We start from the raw sequence: 23,478 nt of genomic DNA, 5'->3' as shown, positions 1-23,478 counted from the left end.
CCTGTGAGTGGCCGTAGCTGGGGGCGGGGCGTGCAGGGGACCCTCGTGCCCAGAGGACACTTCCGTTCTGCTGCCCGTCTGCTGTGGTCAGTGGGGGCTCAGGGCTGTCCCTGATGAAGTTAGTGGGGAGGGGCTGGGACCCCCTTCCAACCAGCCTAGAGTACTGACAGCAGATGGGACATGGAGAGGCTACGTGCACCTACAAACAGGTGTCCAGGACGCCTGAGAGGGCAGGAAGAGGGACAGAGAAGTGGGAAGGAGGCACGGCGATGTGGGGGCAGAAGCGGAAAGGAGAAGAAGAGAAAGGGGGGCGGAGGACAGGGAGGAAAACCCCGCATGGTCAGCGCCGTGTCTCTGGGGAATTTGGAACAGAAGAAACACCAGCTCGGAGACCCCTGAACACCAGGCATAAACGCAATCACATTTCTTTCTATTTGTCATCACATCCTGTGCAAATGGCCGGTTGGATTTTCACCCGCTCTGAGACTTGTGTTTGGGATGGTGGTAAATACATCAATACATAGGTGGGCGGCACATGCAAAGTTGGCTTTGGGGGGACGGGGAGGGCACCTCCGAGACACGAGCAGACACCTGCTGGAGCAGGTGCTAAGAGGACTGTTGAGTGGCCCACGGGACGCGTGTCCGATGTGACCAGCCATGGTGGACAGAAAACGCACCAGCCATTCCACGTGCACATCCCAACGCCCGGCTCGGCTGCCAGCGCTACTGTGTGAGCGAGCCGCGCTGCTGGGCAGTCTGTCCAGGGTCCTGGGTGGGATGCAGCGCTGGGTGCTAAGTGATGACCGGCAGGCAGTCCCTCCACAGGCTTGTGGATGAAGCTTAAGTCACCCGGCCAGACCTCTGCTGGGAGCCCTTCCCATCCAGACCCACCGTGTCCCCACTCAGGTAGCTTCCCCCGCACATCTCCAGCGAGCTCCAGCCTCTGGGGCTGGGACGAGAGTCCCTCCTGCTCAGCCATCCATGGTCCTGTCTGCCGAGAGGCAGGGCTGTGCAGGGGTTTGGGCGCACAGACCCTGAGCCAGGGGGCCTCGGTTTGGGTCTCGGCTTTGTCGTGACGAGCTGTATGGCCTGACCGGAGCCACTGAGAACTGGGGAGATGATTATCCAAGAGGTTCATGAAAGGAAGCTTTCTCTGTTTTTTCAGGAGCCACTTACAGTGATACTCTCTTGTCTTTGGCCAGGGTGATGTGGGGATATGACTCTCCCAGAACTGTAGGAGCCATGCGCCACCCCACAGAAAGGCAGCCTGAAGACGGAGCCCACCCAGAGAAGCTAGAGCTGCAAGGACAGCAGAGAAACGGCGCGCCCAGAGCCTGATCAGGCCCTGCCTGAGGTCGCCTGCCACTGAACTCCAGCTGCACCGGCCGAAAAACACCCTTTATTGCTTAAGGCCATCTGAGTTGGGCTTTGTTCCTTGCCACACACTTGCTGGTGTCCGGATTGGTACGGCCACTTGCTATGTGGTTGGACAGGTTAGTTCACTCAGTAAGCCTCGGGAGAGTGGAGCTGATATCAATGAGTACCGTGTAGGTAGCTGTAAGCATGAACCAGGGTGGTTAGAACTGAGACTGAGAACATGACCTGTGAACAATGACAGGAAGAGAGGCCGCAAGCCGCCGGACTGCTGGGGGATGCAGCTGGCCGAGCAGCGGCCAGCACAAGGGGCTGAAGGGACCAGCGAGGAGCTTGGGGTGAGCTGGGAGAGGCGGGGGGCTGCACAAGGCCTCGGGGCCATGGTGAGGATGGTGGCTTTCATTCCAAGTGAGAGGGTTTGAGAAGGCGTGACAGGACCCGACTCACTTTTCAATGTCACTTTGGCCGCTGTGACTGGATCACAGGGGCCGGGGCCAAAGCTGGGAGATGGATAAAGAGGGACAGAAATGCAGCCCTGTCTAGTTGCAGCCGCTGTTACTTAGGGCTGTGTAACTGGTCCACGTTAACCCTTGAAGAAACCTTGTCAAGAGCGTGTGATACCTACATTTTACGGAAGGATAACCTCAACTTCCAAGGACCAGTGACCTGTCCAAGGTCACACAGAGGACCCTGGGGAAGCTGCAGTTTGCCTCCAGCCCCTCCTCCCCCGGGGCAGGGGTTCCCCTCTGCCCCACTCTGTCCCCTTCAGCGCCCAGGGGACAGCCCTGCTGGCTACATGCACAGCAGGCACGGCAGATGGCAGAATTCCATTTCTGGTTTCTGGGAACCGTTCTAATTGACGAACTATAACTTCCCCATGAGCTCCCTTTGCTGGTTGAATAATATATGGGCAAGTGAAAACTGGCACCTTCCAAGGTCTCCTATGCGTTCCTTCTCGGGGGAGCGGAAACTGACTACAAAATGTGCCGATATGAGCTGAGTTTTAGGCTATGTACTGTCTATACACTGACAACATTCAAAACGCAGAGGGAGCCCAGGATATTGTGTGAGACCCGCTGGTACGAGTGTCAGTGAGCATCGATCATCAATCACCTTACTCCCTGCCCTGTTGACGCATCCTGTGCTCCAGCCACGCTCCTCTCCTTTCTCCGAACACACGGAAATCCACCTCACCTCCACCTTTGACTGCATTTAGGATGCTTTCCCTCTCCTCTGCCTGGTGGACTTCCATTCATTCTTCAAGAGTTGTATTACTGATAGACACACATCTAACCTTGGCTTGCATACTTCCACTACCAGGACACTCACTACCAGAGTGTGGCATCTCTGACTGTGTCTTAGTGAGCTCGGGCTGCTAGAACAGAATGCCACAGACTGGGTGGCTGCAACAGCGAATTTATTTCTTACAGTCCTGGAGGCTGGAAGTCTGAGATCATGGTGGGGTTTTTGGTGAGACCCACTTCCTGGTTTACATGGCAGCTCCCTTGCTGTGTCCTCACATGGTGGGGGGGGGGAAGAGAGAGAGAGAGAGAGAGAGAGAGAGAGAGCTCTAATCCTTTCTTTCCCTTATAGTGCCCCAACACATCATGGGGGCTCCAACCCCATGATCTTGTCCAAACCCAGTTACCTCCCAAAGGTACTAGTTTCAAATACCATCACACTGGGGGTCAAGGCTTCAACAAATAAACTGGGGGTGGGAACAATTTAGTCCATAGCAGACTGGTTTAGGCCTCTCCCCTGGACCCCAACTTCATTGTCATTCCCATCCTAGCATCCACCATACTGTATCTGTCACCTTATTTGTCTCCTTGAGGCCAGGAATCCTGCCTTGTTCATTTCTATGTCCCCAGAGCCTTAGCAATGGCCTGGCCTGGTAAGGTTCTCATCAAGTGGTTGTTGACTGACTGATTGACCGACTGACCAAACAAAAGACTGAATTAAAGAGATGTGGTAAGCAAATGCTATCAGCTTTCTTCATTCTTTAATGCTTAGAGATACCACAATATTTACAGGGGTTGCCAACTTTCCATTTCAATTTCTCACTTTTAAATCTACCCCAACTCACTTTTTCAGTGCCCTCAGATGGTGGGGCCCAGCTACGCTCTCCGTGGTTTCTGTCATCATTGTGGTAGCACCAGGACTGGCACTACAAGGAGTTGTAACTTGGGCTATTTTCTGTCTAAAAGTACACGACATTCCCCGTGACTTTGAAGGATTCTCACTCACTTCTTCATTCATTCAGCAATTATTTATTGAATGCCTCCTATCTGTGCGCATGGGGCGGGAAGAGGCCTTGAAACTGCAGGCGTGAAGGATGTCAGTTGCCTGCATCACTGCATTGGTGGGTGGGGATGACGGAGGTCCCATGGGGCTCAAGCCCCACCCACAATCCCCCGGTGGGGCTGTAACTGCCAATGCAGAGCTCACCTCAGTAGTACCAGTAACACGGACTCCTACCTCACAGGCCGATTGTGGCACCTTCCCAACTTATTCCAGCATAAAGCCCCCAAAGCTCTCCTGAATTTTGCTGCATTTTCATTTCTTCTTCTGCAGAACACTGCACAACATCTATTCCTACGCCCCCATGCCCCTTCCCTTCCCTTCTCCCCTTTCAGCTCCTGTCCTGAAATAACCTCATGTGGGAATTTACCAAATGAATGAGGACAGGTGCTGTTATCTCACCAGGACCTCCAAAGCCACAACCTGGGAGACGGTGGGTCTGCTCAGAGCGGGCAGTCAACCCTGAGGGACAGGCCCTGCTTAGGCACAGAGGAATCTCTAGATCTGTCCTGTGCAAGCCAGGCAGTCGCACTGTCACGCCTGCATGTGAATTCCTGGGAGTGGGTGCTCAGGGAGCGCCCACCAGAGGGCGCTAGACCAGGAGACAGGCTAACGGGAGCCTGCCAGAGGCCACGGCCCACCTCGATACCCTCTGCCTTGTCGCCCTCTCATCACACTTGAATTTGGAGTCAAGTCTCCTGTGAACGTTTGACTTCACCTTGGCTGGCTTACAGGGTCTATGTCAGGCCTAAGCCAGAGATCAGAGTGGTGCTAATGAAAAGAGGGAGCCGGAAGCCCTAAGAGATGAAATGGAGCTGTGGGCCCAGCCGCCCCCACCTCCCCTGTGCTCACTGCTAATAATACTTGTACTTCTGGGACGTCGTGTGATGTAATGCTGGCTGCCCGGCTTCCACTCGGGACCACAGGCCCCGGGCACTTTCCTCTCCCCCTTATCTTCATGGAGATCACAGCGAACTTATCACAGGAAACAGCAAAAGGAACAAGAAACCGAATCAAATCCCCTGGCACAAGCTTGTCTGGGCTCCATCGGCTCAGCAGAGGAAGGCTGCCCGATTTGGAGCATGCCCTTGCCTGATAAGGAACAAAATGACCCCCTGATTTCCTTCCGTTCCGTCTGACTCGATCTCTGCCCATGTGTTGGCCACAGGGCGTCAGCAGGGCCTTCAAAACAATCTGCGTGCTCCAGGCTCCGCTGTGCAGAGGGGAAGAGTATAGAGCGTCCAGGTACACACAGACACACCAAGCTCCTGGGACTTCCTGACAGCTTTGCTGAGATTCAGGGCAGTCCTCTCCACCCCACCCCACCATTTCTGGCACCTTTCCAGGATGTATCGTGACTTCACAAAACCGGCCGGGCATTTGCATCCTGTTTGATTCAATGCTGCGTGGAAATGACCTCGCCCAACTCTTTTGAGAGAACTCAACAATTCTCAGTTTCCTTCCTCTTTTCTCTGCTTCCATGGTTCTTAATGTTAGGCCACTAGACTTCTGGGTTAGTCAGCAGCAGCACCAACGGTCCCTGGCCCATATACTTCCTTCCCATTGTCTGTACTGGGCATGTAATTTTATGCAATTGTATTAATCACAACAAATAACATTTGTAGAGTGGTTTTATAACACTCTCCCAGCCACGAGCCCCTCTTTGCAAGGACTCTGTGAGGTACCACGCGAGACTACTGTTTGACATTCAGCACCCTTTCCCACGTGGTATTCTCCTACCTCCTGTATCACAAGGGTCGGAAAGAAGGGAACCAAATTCACCGACTCTCTTGTAGTTAAGGTTCTGGGAGATTTAGGTTCTGCCAAAGAGATGCACTTGGGGAGATTTGGAAAGAAAGCAGAGGCCATTGTGGGGGACACAGCCAAAGATAAGTCAGCTTGATAGTTGAGGGTCTTTGCTGAGACAGGACTTCTGTTACCAGTGTCTTGTCACCTTCTTGTATGGTGTGAGCAGCTGAGGATGTGACTATCTAGCTCAGAGTCCTACACCCAGAAATCAAGCTCCAAGTAGGCTTGACCCTAAAGCCCTACTTCTCTTGAGGACACTCAAGCCCAGGCCAGCAGGAGGAACTGACTAAGGACATGGGGCAGCCCAGTGATGGAGATGATCCACCTCAGGTCACGGGATGGCAAGACCACTGCTTTCCCCATGGGCTCCCAGTCTCTTTCCCTGACTCATTCCTGGGTATCACACTCCTCTCCATACAAATGGGCTTCTGAAGCCAGGGGCCCGGCCATGTGTGTCTCCAGCCCAGTATCATACACTGTTCTAGAAGCAGTGAGCAATTAAGATGACCATTATCAGACAGAGCCGGAATCTGGACCCAGTGTTAGCAGAGACATAGAAACTCGCAGTTTGACAAGGAAGGGTTTGACCTCAGTACATTCTCAGCCCCTGTCCACCCCTTCTTCTCCCACCCTGGGGAGGGCGGTGATTATGTGAAGGGTCAATTTGGGATGAATAAACCAGGCCTGCTCAGCTTCGCTCCGCCCCAGTTCCTGTTAGCAGGCGTGGGGCCCCTCTGGTCCTCCAAGCTCTGTTTACCTAGCAGCCCCTCACCCCCAGTCAGGTGGGGTGTCTGGGCGGTGAAGCCTCCTCTCTGGGGTCCTTTTGACTCACACAGATTCAAGCTTTTATCAGCAATGAAAGTGATGTCTAGGCCTCTATCTGTTATTTTCTCGTCTTACTTTTAATTTGTTAAAACTCCACATGGGGAAGATGGGGCCGTGATGGGTTAATTTGCGTCCCCGCCCCACAATTTACAGATTGAAGTCCTAACCTCCAGTCCCAGGACCTCAGAATGAGACCTGATTTGAAAATAGGATTGTTACAGATTGAATTAGCCAAGCTGAGGTCACACAGGCGTATGGTGGACCTCTAATCCAGTACAATGGGAGTCCTTATAAAAAGCAGAAATTTGGACACAGACACACATGGGGAGAATGTCATGTGACGGCTGGAATCATAGGATTAACCGCCAAGTCAAGGCGCTACCTGACACCTTGATCTCAGGCTTTCAGCCTCTCCACTAGGAGACAATGCATTTCTGTTGTTTAGCCTCTGGCTTTATGGGACTATCACAGCAGCTCTGGGAAGCTAATACAGGGGCTATTTATTGGGGACCCCTCAGGGTTCTAATCACCCCAGGGCCAGGTACCAGACAACCAGGACAGCTCCTCTGCCCCAGAACCCCTGAAATTATTCAGACTAGCCAGTCCTAAGACTACTGTCTCACCCATTCCTTCCTACAGAAGCCTCCAGAAAGGCTCTTGCCCATGCGCACTGGGTCTTCAGGACTTTAGGACTCTCCGTGGCATTGAACTGTAGTAAAAGCTTCCCTTCCCGCAGGCTTCTGAAAAAAAGTCACATCTCAACCTCCCCACCAAAGACGCTCCGAATAAATAGCTTTAAACAGCATTCCTATGCTTTGTCCTTAAACTCTTAGAATCCCACGGAGAATAATGACCCCTACTGCCGGTTCATCAGACTTAGCAGAACCACCTCTGCCCCCCAACTTGTCTGGGTGGCTTCCTCCCACTTCCTTCTCAGCTGCTCTATCCCTGAGTCGGAGGCTTCGAAATGTGTTCATTTCCTGGAGCCTCTTCCTTCTGGCATGATGGAGATCGCCTAGAAATGTTTTGACAAGGGAGAAGCGGGTGTCGGTGCTCCCGGCCACCGCCATTTGGGGGAGCAGTCATCACATTTATCAACAAATATGTTGGTGACAGATGCAATTCTTCGAAATGAGTCCAATTAGTGAGTGCTCTCAAAGATAGTCTATTAATAGGGAATTTGAGGTATAGTAAAGCCAACAGGTTAGGAGACAACTGCCATTGAAAAGATAGCTTGTTACTCAGTTCCCAGGGGGAGGGGGGCACGCCACACCACTGAGCGGGCACCTGGGGAAGCCTGGGGTCGGTCACCAGGCAGAGGGAGGGGGGAAAGGTGGGCAAGAGCCTTTCTGGTGGTTTCTGTGGGGAGGAACGGTAGAGGCAGGGCAAGCAGTCTTAGGACCGGCTAGTCTAATTTCAGGGGCTCTGGGGCAGAGGGGCTGTCCTGGGTGTCTGGCACCTGCCCAGGGGGTGATTAGGTCAGGGGACTTGCCTTTCTCACTTGCCTTCTGGGATGTCATGCCCCAAATGCTCTGTTAACCCCACTCATGCTGTAGGACCCACCAGGAATATCCCCTCCTCCAGGAAGCCCTCCCTCACCCTCCCCAGGCCTCGCTGACTGTCTCCTCTTGTACACCCTACTCCTGCCAGCGCCAGCACTGACCCGGCTGGGTCAGAATCACCTGTGTACTCTTCTGTCGCTCCCTCTGCCCTGATCCACCTTAGCACCACCTGGGGACTTCAAAAATCTCCCCAGCCAGCACTCTCCTGCATGATGGGTCCAATGAGCACCTCTGTGGGTGGGGCCTCGGCATGGGCCGTTGCTCTAGTTCCCGGGTGATGTGCAGCCGTGGCTGAGGTCCTCTAGACAAGGAGGTCCCCGGCCACAGGGGCTGTGTCCTCCGGTCAGCTGGCACAATGCCTGCAAAAATGCGGGAGTCCCTTTCCTGAATACAGAAGAGGACAGCGCTGCGTGGGCAGTGAACAGGGCCTCAGTGACACCCCAGGCAAAATGCAGATGCCGCCCTTCTGCCTGACTCTCATCTGTCTGCCCACCTTTGGGAAATCGAGCTCCCCATACGGAAAAGGGCCACCTGCCCACCTGTGCAGTGGCTCGCCCATTTCCACTGGCCTCCTCCAGATGACTGCATCGATTGCCACAGTTCTTTCCCCCCTCTGTGTCGCCCTTGTTGCCATGTAACTTTGCAGAGTCCCGCCACTCTAGTTTGGGTCACGTGACTTGCTCTGCCCAGTGGGATGGCAGCAATGTGACATGGGTGGAGGCCAGAGTACTTGGGGGCTTTCCCTGCTCTGGCTTCTGCGATGGCCATTCGAGGCCATGCGGGGTGGCCTGTCACACAGGGAGCCATAAAGAGCAAGCTGAGTCTCCCAGTCAAGCAGCCAAGGCCGTGGTGGACCAGCTGACAGCCAGGCGACCCTCAGATGGGTGAGGGAGCACAGCCCCACGTGACCCACCTGACTTCCGTCTCAGGAGCCAGCCTTGCCTACAAGAGCTTAACCCCATAGGCCTGGGAGCTGACCTGATGCTTCTTGTTTTTGCCATTGAAGTCACGTGACCATTCCTTACCCAGCCTTACTGCACCCCCAGAAAGTGAATGCAATATCGCCCCCACCCCGACAGTTTCAACTCCCCATTTCCTCCAGCTCGCTGCCCTCAGCCCCCTCCCACGACGTGCTGTCTTCCTTCAACTCCAAGGTTGGTCTCTCTCTGCTCTGCTGCTGGCGGAGAGACCCCAAATCTCAGAGCAGAAGGAAAGTGCCCATTCTGGGGGATAAAACCAGCCTGAAAGGTCAGAGAGCAGAGCAGACACTGGGCCAGCAGAGATGTTTCTGGGAGAGTCCTGAATTTGGTGGAAGCAGCCAGGTTTTGAACATTATTCATAAAATATTAATGTGCTTATTTAATTATGTTTATATTTCACTGTAAACACGGCCAACCAACTGGCTCTCGTTAAGGAAACACTGAATGAGACTGATGATCAACCTCTTCAAATAGCAACACATCACAGTCTGTTTCGCGACACAGTTCACCAGAGGTTAGGGGTCTAAGTACAGCTTGGTGACTGTCGTTAATGAGGCAGCATTGTCTGTTTGAAACTTGCTATGAGGGTCAATCTTAAATGCTCTCACCACACACACAACAAAAAGGTAACTAGGGGAGGTAACGCATATGTTAATTAACTTGGTTGTAGGAATCGTTTCACAATGTATATGCATATTAAATCATCCTGCTGTACAACTTAAATATACAAAAATGTTAATTCCCAATCATTCTTCAATAAAGCTGGAGAAAAAAAAGCAACAATGACTAAGGAATCATATTAAAAAGCTGATGAGCGTGTCTGGTCATAAATCAGGGAATGGAGGCCACAGCTGCTGGCTCCTCTCTGGTTCTTCTCTCCTAGGGAAGGGGACATGTGTTTTCTGAGAATCCCCTGCTCCTAAATTTCCTTTCTGCACTGCCTGTAAAGGTGCTTGTTGGATGTTAGGCAGGGGTGGGGTAGGCGGGTGGCTATAAGCCATTCACTCCTTAGTATAAAACAGTGCACTCAGCATTCTGTCCCAGCCCAGAGCAGAGACACTTGATGAAACAGGAACTTAGAGAAGAGAACGGAGGGCTGGGGCCAGAGGCCCTTGGGGAGTGTGTGGGGCGCTGCAGAGCCAGGAGGCAGGGTTAGCACCCTGTGTAAGCCATGTGGGAGCTGGTGGAGGATGGGGAGCTCAGAGATGGGGGAGCAGGCCTGGAAAGAAAGAGAAAGGGCTGAGGTGAGAGGCTGAGAACAAGTGCAGGGGGGAGGTAGGTGGGGATAGATGGAGATCCGAGCGCTCTAGACAAGGAAACACACAGAGGGCTGGGTGTACCAGCCTGCCCTGCCCACCTGTGACTTCCATGCAGCAGCTGTGGGAGCCCTGTGGGCGGGGCTCTGAGGAGCTACGGTGTCACTCAGGCCTGGGGCACCCCACAGGCTCTCTGAGTCTCATCTCCTCACAGAGGAAATGGCTGGATTATTCCTAGTACCTTGTGTTCCCACCTTAAATTTGCTTCTGGGCAGCTGTCTGGAGCCTGAAAGGTCTTTGTTAAATAGTGTCTCTCAATTATTAGGGCAGGGCGCTGAAGATCTTGCCTTCTGCACCCCTGCCTTCCCCGACAGCCCTGCCACGGGTCCTGCAAAGCCCAGCTCTTCTCACCTGCACTTCACCTGCTTCTGTGATCTGACCTCGCCCTGCCCTGAGCAGAGGGACCGGGAGAGATTGGGTAATATAAGTCCTCCTGGGCACCTTTTATGTCCTGGTACCACAGTGGCAGCTAACCTTCATTGTCTCCTCTTAGATCTTCACCACCCTGCAGGGTGGTATTACTTCTGTTTTACTGCTGGGAACGCCAAGGCTCAGAGAGGTGAAGCGATTTGCCCAAGGACACACAGCTAGTTAGGGGATCAGCTCAGCTCCACGTCTGGGGATCCCGATTTTTACATACAAACTGAGGACCCTGATTTGCATCCTGAGCTCTGTCCAGTTCCCCTGGCATCTTCAGGCCAAACTTGACCTTCTACTCAGGAGCACAGGGATTTCCACCCACTGCCCCTAAGCACTCAGCTTGGTTTCTGCATCTGGCAGGAGATTCGAGCCCAGATGGTCCCATCCCCCACTCCTGCTCCACCTCCCAATACCAAGGGGCTTAAGCAAGGAGACAGGCCGCCAGAGACACGCTGGCAGCACATCCAGAGTTCCAGAGGGGCTTTGAGAAGGAGCCACAGCCTCAGCCTGCGGGGATGGTGAGGGGTTCTGGAGGGGCTAGGAAGAGGCAGCCCTCTTCCCTGAACGACTCCGCAGCACCTCAGAAACACCCCCACCACTCACTCCAGCCCACCCTCTTGAAAGTCCTTGGGAGATGAACCCCTGAAGCAGTTGGTGAATTTAGTCTTCAAGGCCGCCATGATGGTTGGCTGCGAAGCTGCCGTTGGCATTGACTGCAGGGAACTGTCAGGTCAGCAGAGCTGTGCTGTGTTGGGCTGTGCCTGAGACAGTGGTCCTGGCATGGGGGGGGGGCATCACCTCCCCGGGGCTGACCCAGAATAGAGGCCCAGGCTCATCAAAGCAGAACAGGGCCCAGCCTTGACTGTCCCAAGTCCCCCAGAGGTGTCCCTTAAGACTGAAGCTGGAGAGCCACTGACATGCAGCCTTGCTTTTCAAAATGGACCAGCGAAGTCGGCCTCACCTGGGAGCTGTTAGAAATGCAGAATCTCAGGCCCCACCTCAGACTGACTGAATCAGTTTAACAAGGTGACCAGGCTCCGTATGCACAAGAAAGCTTGTGGAGCCTGGCTGAGCGAGGTGTAGAGGGTTATACACGATTGATTTCTGGCTTGCGGGCCATACACTATTCCGTTTGATCCCTAGGACAATCTGGAAGGTTAGCAGCATTTCCCGTTTTACAGGAGATGACACTGCAGCTCAGACAGGTGAGTGGCTTTGCTGAAGCTACAGGTTCACAGGTGGGGCAGCTGAGGTGGAAAACGCAGGGCTTTCTGACCCCTAGCTCATCCCGCCTCTGCCCTGTCATCCTCAGGCCAGGACGCCAATCGTGATGTCTTCAGATGTGAAACCTTCAGATACGTTGGACTTGACCTACCATGGCAGGACACTCACCAGAAATTTACAGATGTCCACCCACCAGGGTCAAAACTAAAATAAAAAACGGCTTTCTGATCAATGTGAAAATCAACTCGCCAGAAGCCCCCTCCCCGCCCCGATTTCCCAGAGCCTCAAACATCCCACTGAAAGAGTCTCTAGTCTTCACGACAGGCTTACCGTGCTCATCCAGCAGTATGTTGTCTGGCTTGATGTCTCTGTAAGAGAAAACAAAGAAGCTGAAAATGTGATTCCTGGAGCCTACTGACAAGCACATGACACACGGGGACCTGGGGACAGATGCCTGACAACACCCAGCCTGCTTGTCTCTCTCTCCCCGGCATGAGGCCTCACAGGGAGCAAGGGAGTAATTACCCTGCTAACCAAGTGCGTGTGTTCTTGCTTCTTCCAGTTCCCCGGAACTGCAAGTAAATTGTGTGAATATTTTTTTCCCTGGATATTCTTAATAATTTCTGGCCTCCGATCTCCCCATAGTGGCTGCTCATTAATCGCATGGCCTCTGCTGGAAATTGTAGACACATCCCCTTCCTGATGCAATTTAGCCCTCCCACCTTGCTAGGTACAAAGCCTCCCAGGTGTTATCATCTCCACACAGAGAGGAGAACTGAGGCTCAGAGGCGGGGGGGTCAGGATGTTGTCCAGGTCAGAGATGGGCCACACCTAGCCCTCAGCCAATTTTTGTAAGGTCTGTGAGTAAGAAGGGCTTTGGCATCTTTAAAGGGTTTAAAAAACAAAACCACCCACACCCGCGCACACACACAGCAAAAACAAAAAGCAATGTACAAAAGAGATTAACGTGTCTCTCCAAGCCCCAAATATTTCTTGTCTGGCCCTTTAGGGAAAAAGTTTGCTGATCCCTTTTTAGGGTAACACAGTGAACCACATGCAGCAAAATCCAGGCTGTGGAGTTTCTGGAAAGTTCTGCTCCACATCACCAGTATAGCTAAGGCCCCCCAACTCCAAGCTGTGCTTTCTAAAGGGAGGGGCTCTGCTTTCTTCACCTCTGCACTCTTCGCCTGGCACGGTGCCTGTCACTAGCAGAGGCTGTCAAAGAAACACCAGAGCTGGACTGCAGTTAAAGCGGGAAAAACCGACTGCGCTCACGACAACTGAAACGGTGGGAAAGAGATGTCAGTACAGAACAGGTTCAATTCCACTCAACGCACAAGGGGGATCTACAGCCAAGGAGCAGCTGGGGGTCGGTGATGGAAATTTACTAAGAGGAAACATCAGGGGTGAGGGGGCTTCTGGCTAAACCGACCCAACAAGGTTCCTGCTGAAGGCAGGCCAGGTGATCAGACACCACCTGGGGAGTGGGGTGAAGTGGAGGGGGCCGTGAGGAGCCCGGTCAGGTGTGGGGGAGGGCTAAACTGACTGAGCAGGTACTTGCTAAAACTGGACAACGCAGAGACCAACAGGGAAGCCGAAAGTTGAGGCCCAGCTGCAACAGAATTCAGAGGGGCCTTAGTAGCGCTTGGTCAAGCAGACAATCTTGGTCAACACACAGGGAACGCGGTGAGGGAGGGATGGAGAAATGGGTGCAAAAGCAGCACAGCCTGTGAGGAACTCTGCTGATGTCCTGAGCCCTCACCTGCTTATCACGAACACGCATACACGTCCAAAGCTCTACATGAAACCATCGATTTTACACCTGCGAGCCCCACTCGCTCATTTATAATAAATGTCAACTCTTCTGAGGCTGACGATGGCTTTCTTCCAAATAGAAAGCACTTGTTCCTGGTTTATCAAATAGCCATTCTACCTGGAAGCCCACTGTAGTTATTTGTAAGAACATGAGGCCATGTTCACTCAACCTATATATTTAAATTTTCGTTTGCATTAGGACTTTTGGAGCCCATGAATATTGACAAGCATTAAGCAAATGGACCCCACTGCCAAGTGCACAGAACACCCACGGGGAACAGAGAGACAGGTTATTGGCGGAGTCCCCATGGGGAGGGGGAACTAGAGAACTTACAAAATCAAAACAAAAGGCAGAAGACCCAGGGTCAAGGGCTTGTGGATCAAATAGCAAACACTGGTTCCTGTGCAGGGCGTGTCCCAAGGGCTCTCAAGAAAAGGTGAGAAGAGGGAGAATAAATACTTATCGAAAATGAAAACAAGTAGTGAATGTTAAAGGGCGTCCCGTGTCACCAGCACTGAGTTGACCTTGTTGGGGTGTGGGGATCACAGAGGGGGTGGCCGTGGCCCACCGGCCTGGGCTGCTGCCTCCATGGAAGCTGCAAGTGCCCTGTCTCGGGGTTCTGCCTGTGCCCTTCCCTTCTCACTGTCCTCTCTCCCTGTCTTCCCGTCCTTCTGCCTCACTCCTTCCTCTTCCTCCATCCCCTTCCTTTCCCTTCCACGAACATTTCTAAAATGCCTGGGCAGGTCTGGGCAGAGCCTCCTGAAACTCAGAATCAGTGGGAGAGGGAGGCACGCAGGCTGCGTGCCATCTGGTGACCTGGCACAGGTGCTGTGGTGCCAGGGAGAGCGGGGCCACGGAGCCCAGGAGAAGATGGAACACGGCAGCTGGGGAAGGAACGGGGTCCACTCGGACCAGTAGGGAACAGGGTGTCAGAACCAATAAAAGGTGGGGAGGGTGGCAGACCTGAGGACAGGCGACCTGGTTAGTGGGGTGAATAGGGTCCCCCTCAGAATTCATGTTTACCCAGGACTTTGTTCAGATCTTCTTCGGAAATAAGGCCTTTGCATATGGAATCAGTGAAGGGTCTCATTTGAAATCATCCTGGGTTTAGGGTGGGTCCCACATCCAATGACTGGTGTCTTTATAAGAGGAAGGAGATGGGAGATTTGGGGACACAAAGGAAAGAAGGTGGCCTTGTGAAGACAGACGCAGAGTCGGGGGTGATGTGGCCATCAGCCGAGGCGGACCAGGAACCACTAGGAGCTGGAGGCGGCAGGGAGGAGGCCCCCCAGAGCCTCCGGAGCACAGCCCTGCTGGCACCGTCATTTCAGGCCTCTGGCCAGAACTGTGAGATAATACATCTGTGTTGTTTGAAGCCACTCGTTTTGTGGTAATTTGCTGCGGCAGCCACAGGAAGTGAGTACGCCTGGCAGAGCAGAAAGAGAGCTGATGAGGAGGGCAAGCCAGTCTCAGGTGGCAGGCAGGGTCCCCCACGGACCATGCAGTGACCTGCGTTCACATCTGAAAGGCCCCCGTCACCATCTCTGATATGACGAGGACCGATCAGGGGCACAAATGTGAGGGGCTTGGTAAACTAGCCCCACAGCTCTGAGGAGACTGGTGGGTCTGTCCCGGCAGGTCCTGCTCAGGGGCAGGCTTCCTGGGTTCCCACGCCAGTCCCCTCCCACTAGGGGGAGCCCTGCCTGAGCTTCAGTTCTCTTTGGGGTGCAAATTAAATATCTGATACCACATGTTTCCTGTGTTGGCTCTTAGCACCGAGGGGAATCAATGATTCTCAAGCTTTTATGGGATGTCCCCTCTGGGCTCACTGGGGCACAGCACAGAACAAGACAGACCCAGCTGGATGGAGCTTGTGTTCTTGGCGGGGAGACCAGCCAAAAGGCGTGTGAATAAATGACATGGTCACAAGTGGGGACAAGCACTTGGAGGGCCTAGGAAAGAGAACAGAGGGTCTTGCTTTGGGTAGTTGGTCGGGGAAGGGCTGTCAGAAGCTGCGACATTAGGTTGACATCTGAATGACAAGAAAGAGTCCGGCAGGCACAACCCTGGGAGCAAGTTCTCATTTTGCAGGTGAGGCAACAGAAGGCCGAGAGGGTACATGATCTGACCCGCGACGCGCTTCTAGCCGAGGGAATGTGACCATGATGGCGTCATCTCCACTCACAGTTACGTTGTGCAAGTCTCCGTCTCAGCAGACTGGAGCGAGGCATCCCCCCTGGCTGGCTTTGAAGACTGAGCTGCCGTGTGGGAACGGGCCACATGGCAGACACTGCAGGTGCCTCCAGGCGCCAGACAGAACAGGGGACCGCAGTCCCCTAGCACAGGGACTGAATTCTGCTGACAACCGGGACAGCTTGGGAGAGGTCCAGAAAGGAACTAAGCCCAGTGGGCACCTGGATTGCAGCTTTGTGACACCCTGAGCAGAGGAGGCTGCTATGCTGCGCCCAGCCACCTGACCCATGGAAGCTGTGCAAAAATAAACTGGTTGTCTTCAGCTGCTAAGCTAGGGGTTATTTGTTACACAGCATAGAACACTGATACACCAGTTAGACGACCTTGGGCCTCTTACTCTCAGCCTCCTTGTCCTCATCTGGAAGATGGGGGTAGTAGCCCCTACCTGCCTGCTGCTGGGAGTATGTACACAGCTCCCTGCGCGTGAGAAGTGCTGAAATAAATGAGGCGAGGTTACTTACTATCACTGCACTTTACAAGGGCCTCGGGAGGACTCGGGGCGGGTACCTGAGCCCTTAGCAAAATGAATTGGATCTCTTTCCTGGGAGACTCACCAGGCAGACTCCTGCCAAGCCATCCGGAGAAGATGGAGAGCCTGAGTCACTGGGGATTTAATAAGACTACCACTTGATGGCAAAGCGTCTTATCAGGGCCTTGCGGCCGGTTTCAGGACCATTTGCTCCAGTTCTATTTTTCACATTGATCGTATCTCGGCTGTAGCGCGTCATGCTACTGCTGCAAATGGGCTCGTCTATTCAGAAAGGGCATTAGAAGTATTGAGTGGATGGGAAAGGCTGGGATGATGTTTTCTGAGGACAGGTCCATAATTCCAGAGCTGGGCAAAATGACTCTTTGATGGAAAGAACGTATGCAAGGCTATAAAGCTTGCTCTTGAATTATTCCCGAGCCCCAAATAAAACAAAGCACGAAATGTCAGCTGGGCTATTGTAAAAAAAAAAACAAAAAAACCCAGCACAGAAATGGCTCTGATCCAGACTGCAAACCTGGACCGTGAGGACATTTCTACACACGTCTCTTTGCAGGGTTTCTGGAGTGCTCCATGCTGACAATCTTACATGTGAGTGCTGAGGCTGGGCTAACAGAACAGCACTGGGGAGGCTGGCGGGAGGCACGTGTGGGGGTGGCTGGGTGGGACTGACCTTGGCTGCTGACCTCTGTCTTAGGCAGCGGGACAGGCCCTTGCACCCACCCACCAGCAAGCTGATATGGGACAGGAAGTTAGCGAGCTTGGCTCTGACATTTTGGAAGCTCTCACCATATTGGCATGGACTGTTCTAGAAACTGGGTAACAGTGATGAGACTACACATCATCACTCCACATGAAGTATGGTTTATTTCTCCTCTCTCTCCTGCTTCCTGGGGAGGGCAGGGACCATGTACTAACCCCAGTCCCAGTCCCCACAAGATGCCCTGATGTCAACAGGACTGGTAATGTGAACAGCTAACCTTTAGCGAGTGCTCGTTACGCACCAGGCATAATTTTGGGTAAGTTACATGGATTTCATACGTGGTGTGGTTACTGTATCAGGCACCATGGCAGCACTTTATATGTCACCTTACTTAATTCTGACACAGCTCTTAGAGGCAGGTATCACTACTCCTAGTTCACTGAAGAAAAAACAACTGTTCACAGAGGGTCAAAGGTCACAAGTTAGCCGATAAGACCCACCCTCATGTTGCCTGGGCACCAGCTCAGTGTTCTCTCCTTGGGAAAAAAACTCAAGAAAAAAAATGACGTTGAGCTCCCTGAATCCAGACCAGGCAGTAACAATCTGAGGAGCGAGCTTATAATGAACATCTGATTTGACACATAAAATTATGTTATTTGTATTTCAGGATACGTTTCTTTATTACAACACCCACACACAAGGTTGCTATTCCTTTTTAAATACGACCCGAATGGCTCTGCAAAGCATAAATCTGACCCTGTCTCTTCTTACATGAATCCTTCTCAGGGACCCCTGGTAACTACAGTGCTGGTGGCCAGACTCTGGGGTTCCATGTCCTAATATAATCAAAAAAATAAAAAGCGAACACTGAGATGTTGCTGTTAACTTTTAAATCCACCAACTGGGGGCATCAAAAAAAAAGTACCAAGCACTGGCACTGTACTTGCACAGAAAGAGGGAAAGAGGAGACATTTTAACCCAGGAGAATCATAAGGACACAATTTCAGGATAAGGCACAGTTGTCACTGTCCCCAGGCCCGTTCCTGGAAACGGTTCAGAGAGCACTGACCACAGGCCAGGGCCCAGGGTCCTTGGGGCATTTCCTGATCTGGCCAGTCAGCCTGGCATCCCTGGACCCTCGGGCTCTCTGGTGACCCAGCCTTCCCCTGCCCCATCTCTCAGTGGGATGCCCTCCTCCCTACAAATCCTCCGACGCAGGTTTTAGGACACGGCTCAGTTGCAATGTCCTCCTGGAATCGCCACTGCAGTGGCTTGAGTAGTGTCTACCTGGTACCCATGAATGGAATGTCATTTGACAATGGCGGCTTTGCAGAGGCTATTAAGTTGAGACAAGGTAGTACTGAATTAGGGTGAGCCCTCCATCCAATGACGGGTGTCCTTATAAGAAGAGGGAAGAGGCAGCAATCCACATAGAGAGAAGGTGATGTGGCGACAGAGGCAGAGACCGGAGTGACGCATCCGTAAGCCAAGGACTGCCCGGAGCCACGAGAAGCCAGGAGAGAGGTTTGGGATGGGTTCTCCCCCAGAGTCCCCAGAAGGAACCAAACATGCCAACATCTTGATTTCAGAGCCCTGAACTGGAAGAGGATAGATGTGTGTGTGTTGTTTTAGGCCACCCAGCTTGTGCTCCTTAAGTCCCAAGCTGGCCCCGCGGCCCCTCCCTGCTGCCCCGTGTCCCGCCCTGAGGGCGCAGCCGTGCCTCGCTCATTTCCTCCCGATTGCACAGCCCACTTCATCTATCCTCATGCAACCCGAATGAGTGTCCTGTGGCTGCGGTGACCCCAAAACAACGCAGGTCTGCTCTCTTACAGTTCTGGAGGCCAGAAGTCTGAAATGAGTCTTCAGGAGTGAAAATCTAGTGTCGCCAAGGCTGAGTCCCTTCTGAGGCTCCCAGGGAGACTCCCTAGCCGGACCTTTTCTGCGTCCAGAGGGGCCCGCATCCCTTGACCCCTGGCCCTTCCGTGCATCACTCCAGCCTCCTGTTTCTGTAGTCACACCTCCTACTGCTGACTGCCACCCTCTGGTCTCTGTCTTAGAAGGGCGCCTGCGGTTATACTGGAGCACCCTAGATAATCCAGGGTAATTTCCATCTCATGAGCCTGGATCACATGGGCCGAGTCCCCTTTGCTGTGTAAGATACATAGTCACTGTTTTGGGGGATAAGAATGGGGCACCTTTGGGTCCTGCCTTTATTCAGTCTATATTGTGTCCCCCACCAATTCATATGTTGAAGCCCTAACCCCCAGTACCTCAGAATGTGACTGTATTTAGAGATAGGATCTTAAAAGAGTTAATTAAATTAAAATGAGGCCTTAGGAGGGTCTTAATCCAATCTGACTGGTGTCCTTATGAGAAGAGATTAGAACACAGGCACCCACAGAGGGACAACCATGTGAGGACACAGGGAGAAGGTGGCCATCCACAAGCTAAGGAGAGAGGCCTCAGAAGGAAGCAACCCTGATGACACCTTGATCTTGGACTTCTAGCCTCCAGAATCGTGAGAAAACACATTTCTGTTGTTTAAGCCCCCAGCCTGTGGTATTTGGCTATGGCAATCCAAGCAAACTCATGCAGGTACAAAATATTACTATTCCTGTTTTATTGGACAATAAGACTGACGCTGAGCACAGTTCAACATTTCCTGAGCTCACGCAGTCAGTGCATGGTAGAGCCAGGATGTACCCGTTAGAGACCCATGACTTGATCTTAGGACTTGAGAGACATTTTTTAAACATACACACACCGAGTAAGGTAGTTCTATCTTGCATCCAGCTTAAAATACCACGCCACAACTCAACGCATCGTCTTCTCGCTTTATCCTTTGGGAGAGGAAACGCAGCAGGGCCAGCCATGCTTGGGGGCTGTTGGTTTATCTTTAATCCGGCAAAGAACAAACATCAGCATGGTTGACACTGGTGAAGAACGTTTGAAAGCTGTGCCACTCCATGGGGCCTGGATGGAACTTCGGTTACTAAGGCAATTGCATCCAGCTAATTACTCTGAAGTCCCTCTCATGGAGGCTGCGAAGCTTTCAGGATTCACAAGCATGTTCGAGGAGGCACTGGGACCAATTACTTCCTTCACGGATGGGTGAGCCCAACAACACACCACCCTGGACCCAGTGAGGGGGTCCTCTTCCCAAGCAGGTCAGGAAGTGTCCATGAAGCCCTCGCAGACCCATCCAACTCCCTCTTATTTCGTTCTAGTTGCTCTTAGAGCACTACATTGCCACGGTCTGTCCCTGAGCCATCCTGCTCTGCCAGACGGCGACCTTCTCAAGGCAGGAGCCACTGCACAGCATACGGGAAACAATAAAAGTGTGTGGAGGGATAGGGCGCTTGCTCACAGCCCTGTGCTGACTGCAAGCCATCTGTGATGACAGATAAAACTAGGAAGCCCTTCACACATGGACAACAATTCAAATCCTTACTCCACTACTGCCTGGGTCTCAGTTTTCATCTGTACAATGGGCATAAAATGAAATATCGCATGCAAAGAACGTAGCTCAGTTCCCAGCATATAGTAGATGCTTGATACATGGTGATTATCCCCACCCCTACCCCGCCCAACTCACCCCTACTTAGCAGGGAGCTCAGAGGGAACAAGATGTGGCAGAAAAAGAGACAGAGGAGCGACCCCCAAACGAATATGACCGTTTCTCATACTGACGAAGTTGAACAGCTCACAAAGCCCCTTCCCACGCTGCAATTCATTTAATCTGCCTGACAACATTAGGGAACCAGCATTAAGTTCTTTTTATGGACAAGGAAACTGAAACCTAGAGGAGTGAAGTCACTTGCCCACGGTCACAGTTACAAAGTGGCAGCAGTGAGATCTGAACCCAGCTCCCCTGACGCCTATCTAGTGCTCCCCCCCCCTCCCGTCGTGCTTTCTGGGTGGGACAGAGACGGCAGGGGGCAGAGCCACTGGCCCACCTGTGCATACGTCCACCGCGTCATGGTCCTTGGGTTCGGGTGCGTGCTGTCCCGTGCCGGGAGCTCTCCCCAGTTGCCGCTGGCTCACCCTATGATCTGTTAGCTTGGCTCGGCCGTCACTCCCTCTGAGAAGCCCTGGATGGGCCAGGTGACCGTCCTGCGTTTTCAGTTCCCAGCACTTCACTGTCACAACCCGAATGCCAGCTCACTCCTTCTCCCCATCTCCTTCTCCTGCAGTTCTTCAGCCATTGGCACCCACACACCAAAGATGTCACCACCTCTTCACTGTCTGTCAAGTCAGATCCCTAACCCCTCTAAGCCAAAATTCCGTAGTCGCTCCCCAACGTCGCTCTGTCCCCACACCTTCAGCTCCCTTGCCCACTGGCCAGACAAAACCCAAACCCTGGTTAAATTCTCCTTTCTGACGACTCCAGCTGAAGGTGGGTGGAGAAGAATGCAACACAACCATGAGCTTCCCTCTAAGTCCTGCCATGCCCTTCCCCCGCCCACATTCTCCTGTCCCTTCACGCTGGCTCTTCCGTGACTATTTGTTATCCCTTCTGCCCCAAGGACAAGGTGCCACCACTGACTGCTGTCTTTCTCACACCCACACCCGACGGCCTCCTCCCCCTTGGTCCTCGTCATCACAGCAGCCAGAGGGGGGCGCCCTCTGCTCACACCCTGCGGCGACACAGGAAGGCCGCCATCTCACCTCCCTTCACTCACTGTGGCCACACCGGTTGGCCATGCTGAGCAAGGCCCCCCACGGCCCCTGCCCTGCTGCCCCGCCCGGAGGGCCCCATTCCTTGCGGTGCCCATGCGACTCTCTGCCTGTCTCCTGATGACCACCCCGCTCCCCAGTGCTCCCCGTTTCTCTCCCTCCTTTATTTCTCTCCAGACCCTTCTCCCCACCTGACAATTTGCTTATTGATTTGTTCTTGTTCCTCTTCCCCGATTAGGATGCAAAGCCCATGATAGCAGGGACGTGGCCCCCCGCAAAGCTGTATCACCGGGACCTAGAACAGTGTGCACAGCAAGAAACACCCTCAGTCAATAGTTGTTTGAACAGCTGCAGGGATGAAAGGCCTGGCATTCAGGACCGCCTGCCTCTGTCTCTCAGTGTTGGTCCATGGTCTAGTGGCTTCTGAAACAAGGGGCCTTATGAGTAGCAGCATCCCAGGCCCCGCCCCAGACCAGTCACAGCCTCAGACTCTGTGGGCTGGGTCTGGGAACCCGCATTTCAACAAGTCCCAGTGGGAGTCCTGCTCTGCTTATGGGGCAAGACAAACATCTGAGTTGGCTCCCAATGGGAGGCTGCATTTGACAGGGGGCTTGGGGGGCACTCTCAGCCTCTGGCACACAGGCATAGCGGTCATTAAAATGCAGGACCCGGTGGGGGGCTCCGATTCCTCTGGGAGCCAGTTAGCACGGTTTTGTTACAGCTGCCCCGTCCCTGGGCCCATACAGCTTGATTGGCGTGATGGCGGGAGGGAAGGGTCACCTCTTGACTGACAGCAGGAATGTGTGTGCAGGAGTGAGACAAGTGGGAGTGAGGCAAGTGGGCTCTAATTTAGTGCAGGTCTAAAGCAACCAGACACCGCAGGCACCTGGCAGCTGGCAAAGGAAACGAGCAAACAGCACCCCCCACCCACCGACACCCACCCACCCATGGCTGATGGCAGGGCACAGGGTGGAAACACAGAACGAGGGGGTTCCCCTCCCTGATTTCACTAGGAATGTGGGGGCCCTGGTTAGAAAGTAGAGTCCGCATGGAGTATCACAGTGAATTCATATTTTAAGAATTGCTATTTTTAGGGCCCAATGTCTGTGAGTATTTTGTCTAAAGGGGCATGTTGCCAAAATGTGTAAGAGTTCCAGGGTCCCAGGCTGTCAACACTGGAAGGGACCTTAAGTTTACCTAAAATGGACAAGCCCTGAGTGTCATAACCTCTCTGAGCCTCCATTTCCTCCTCTGTAAGCATGGAAAGGGTGGGGGTGGAGAGTGGAGGCTGGAGGGGTGGGAGGTGGAGGCCAAGGGTGGAGGGGTGGCTGCAGCCTGACCAACAACTTGAAAAGGGGCTGACTATTCTGTGGGGGCCTCTGCTTCCTCCAGCCTCCTTTTCCATCAACCTGAAGCTGACAAACAGCGACATTTGTGACAGTTTCCAGGGATCTGTGTGCCCCTTATGGAGGAGAAAAGAAGCAAATCTTTCTAAGTGTCGGCCTTTCTAAGACAAGTAGGGTCCCTGGCTCCTGGGTCTTGTCAGTGCTCTGAGTAAATCCCTCTCTGTTTTGGTCTGACGGATGGCAGACAGGGAGCAAAGAGAGAGACAGAAAGGAGAGAGGGAGAGGGAACAGGGAGACAGAGGGAGCGGGAGGAGCGGAGAGAGAGAACCTGGCTGTGTCCTCCTGAGCAATACAGGTGACACTTTTGGGAGAGGAGTGCAGTGGC

General features: G+C 53.1%; 1 protein-coding gene across 1 annotated transcript in view; it reads right to left on the bottom strand.

The window, feature by feature from the left end:
- Positions 1-23,478, bottom strand: part of STK32B (serine/threonine kinase 32B) — a 299,588-nt gene that overhangs the window by 50,308 nt on the left and 225,802 nt on the right. Inside the window, exon 5 of the mRNA XM_019661148.1 lies at positions 12,142-12,179. Within this exon, the coding sequence (XP_019516693.1) occupies positions 12,142-12,179 (38 nt within the window). The remainder of the gene's footprint in view (positions 1-12,141; positions 12,180-23,478) is intronic.

This window comes from Hipposideros armiger, unplaced genomic scaffold (genome assembly GCF_001890085.2).
Source record: "Hipposideros armiger isolate ML-2016 unplaced genomic scaffold, ASM189008v1 scaffold_337, whole genome shotgun sequence".
NCBI lineage: Eukaryota > Metazoa > Chordata > Mammalia > Chiroptera > Hipposideridae > Hipposideros > Hipposideros armiger.
The sequence above is the reverse complement of the archived record's forward strand: the minus strand, read 5'-3'. Positions and strand labels throughout refer to the sequence as shown.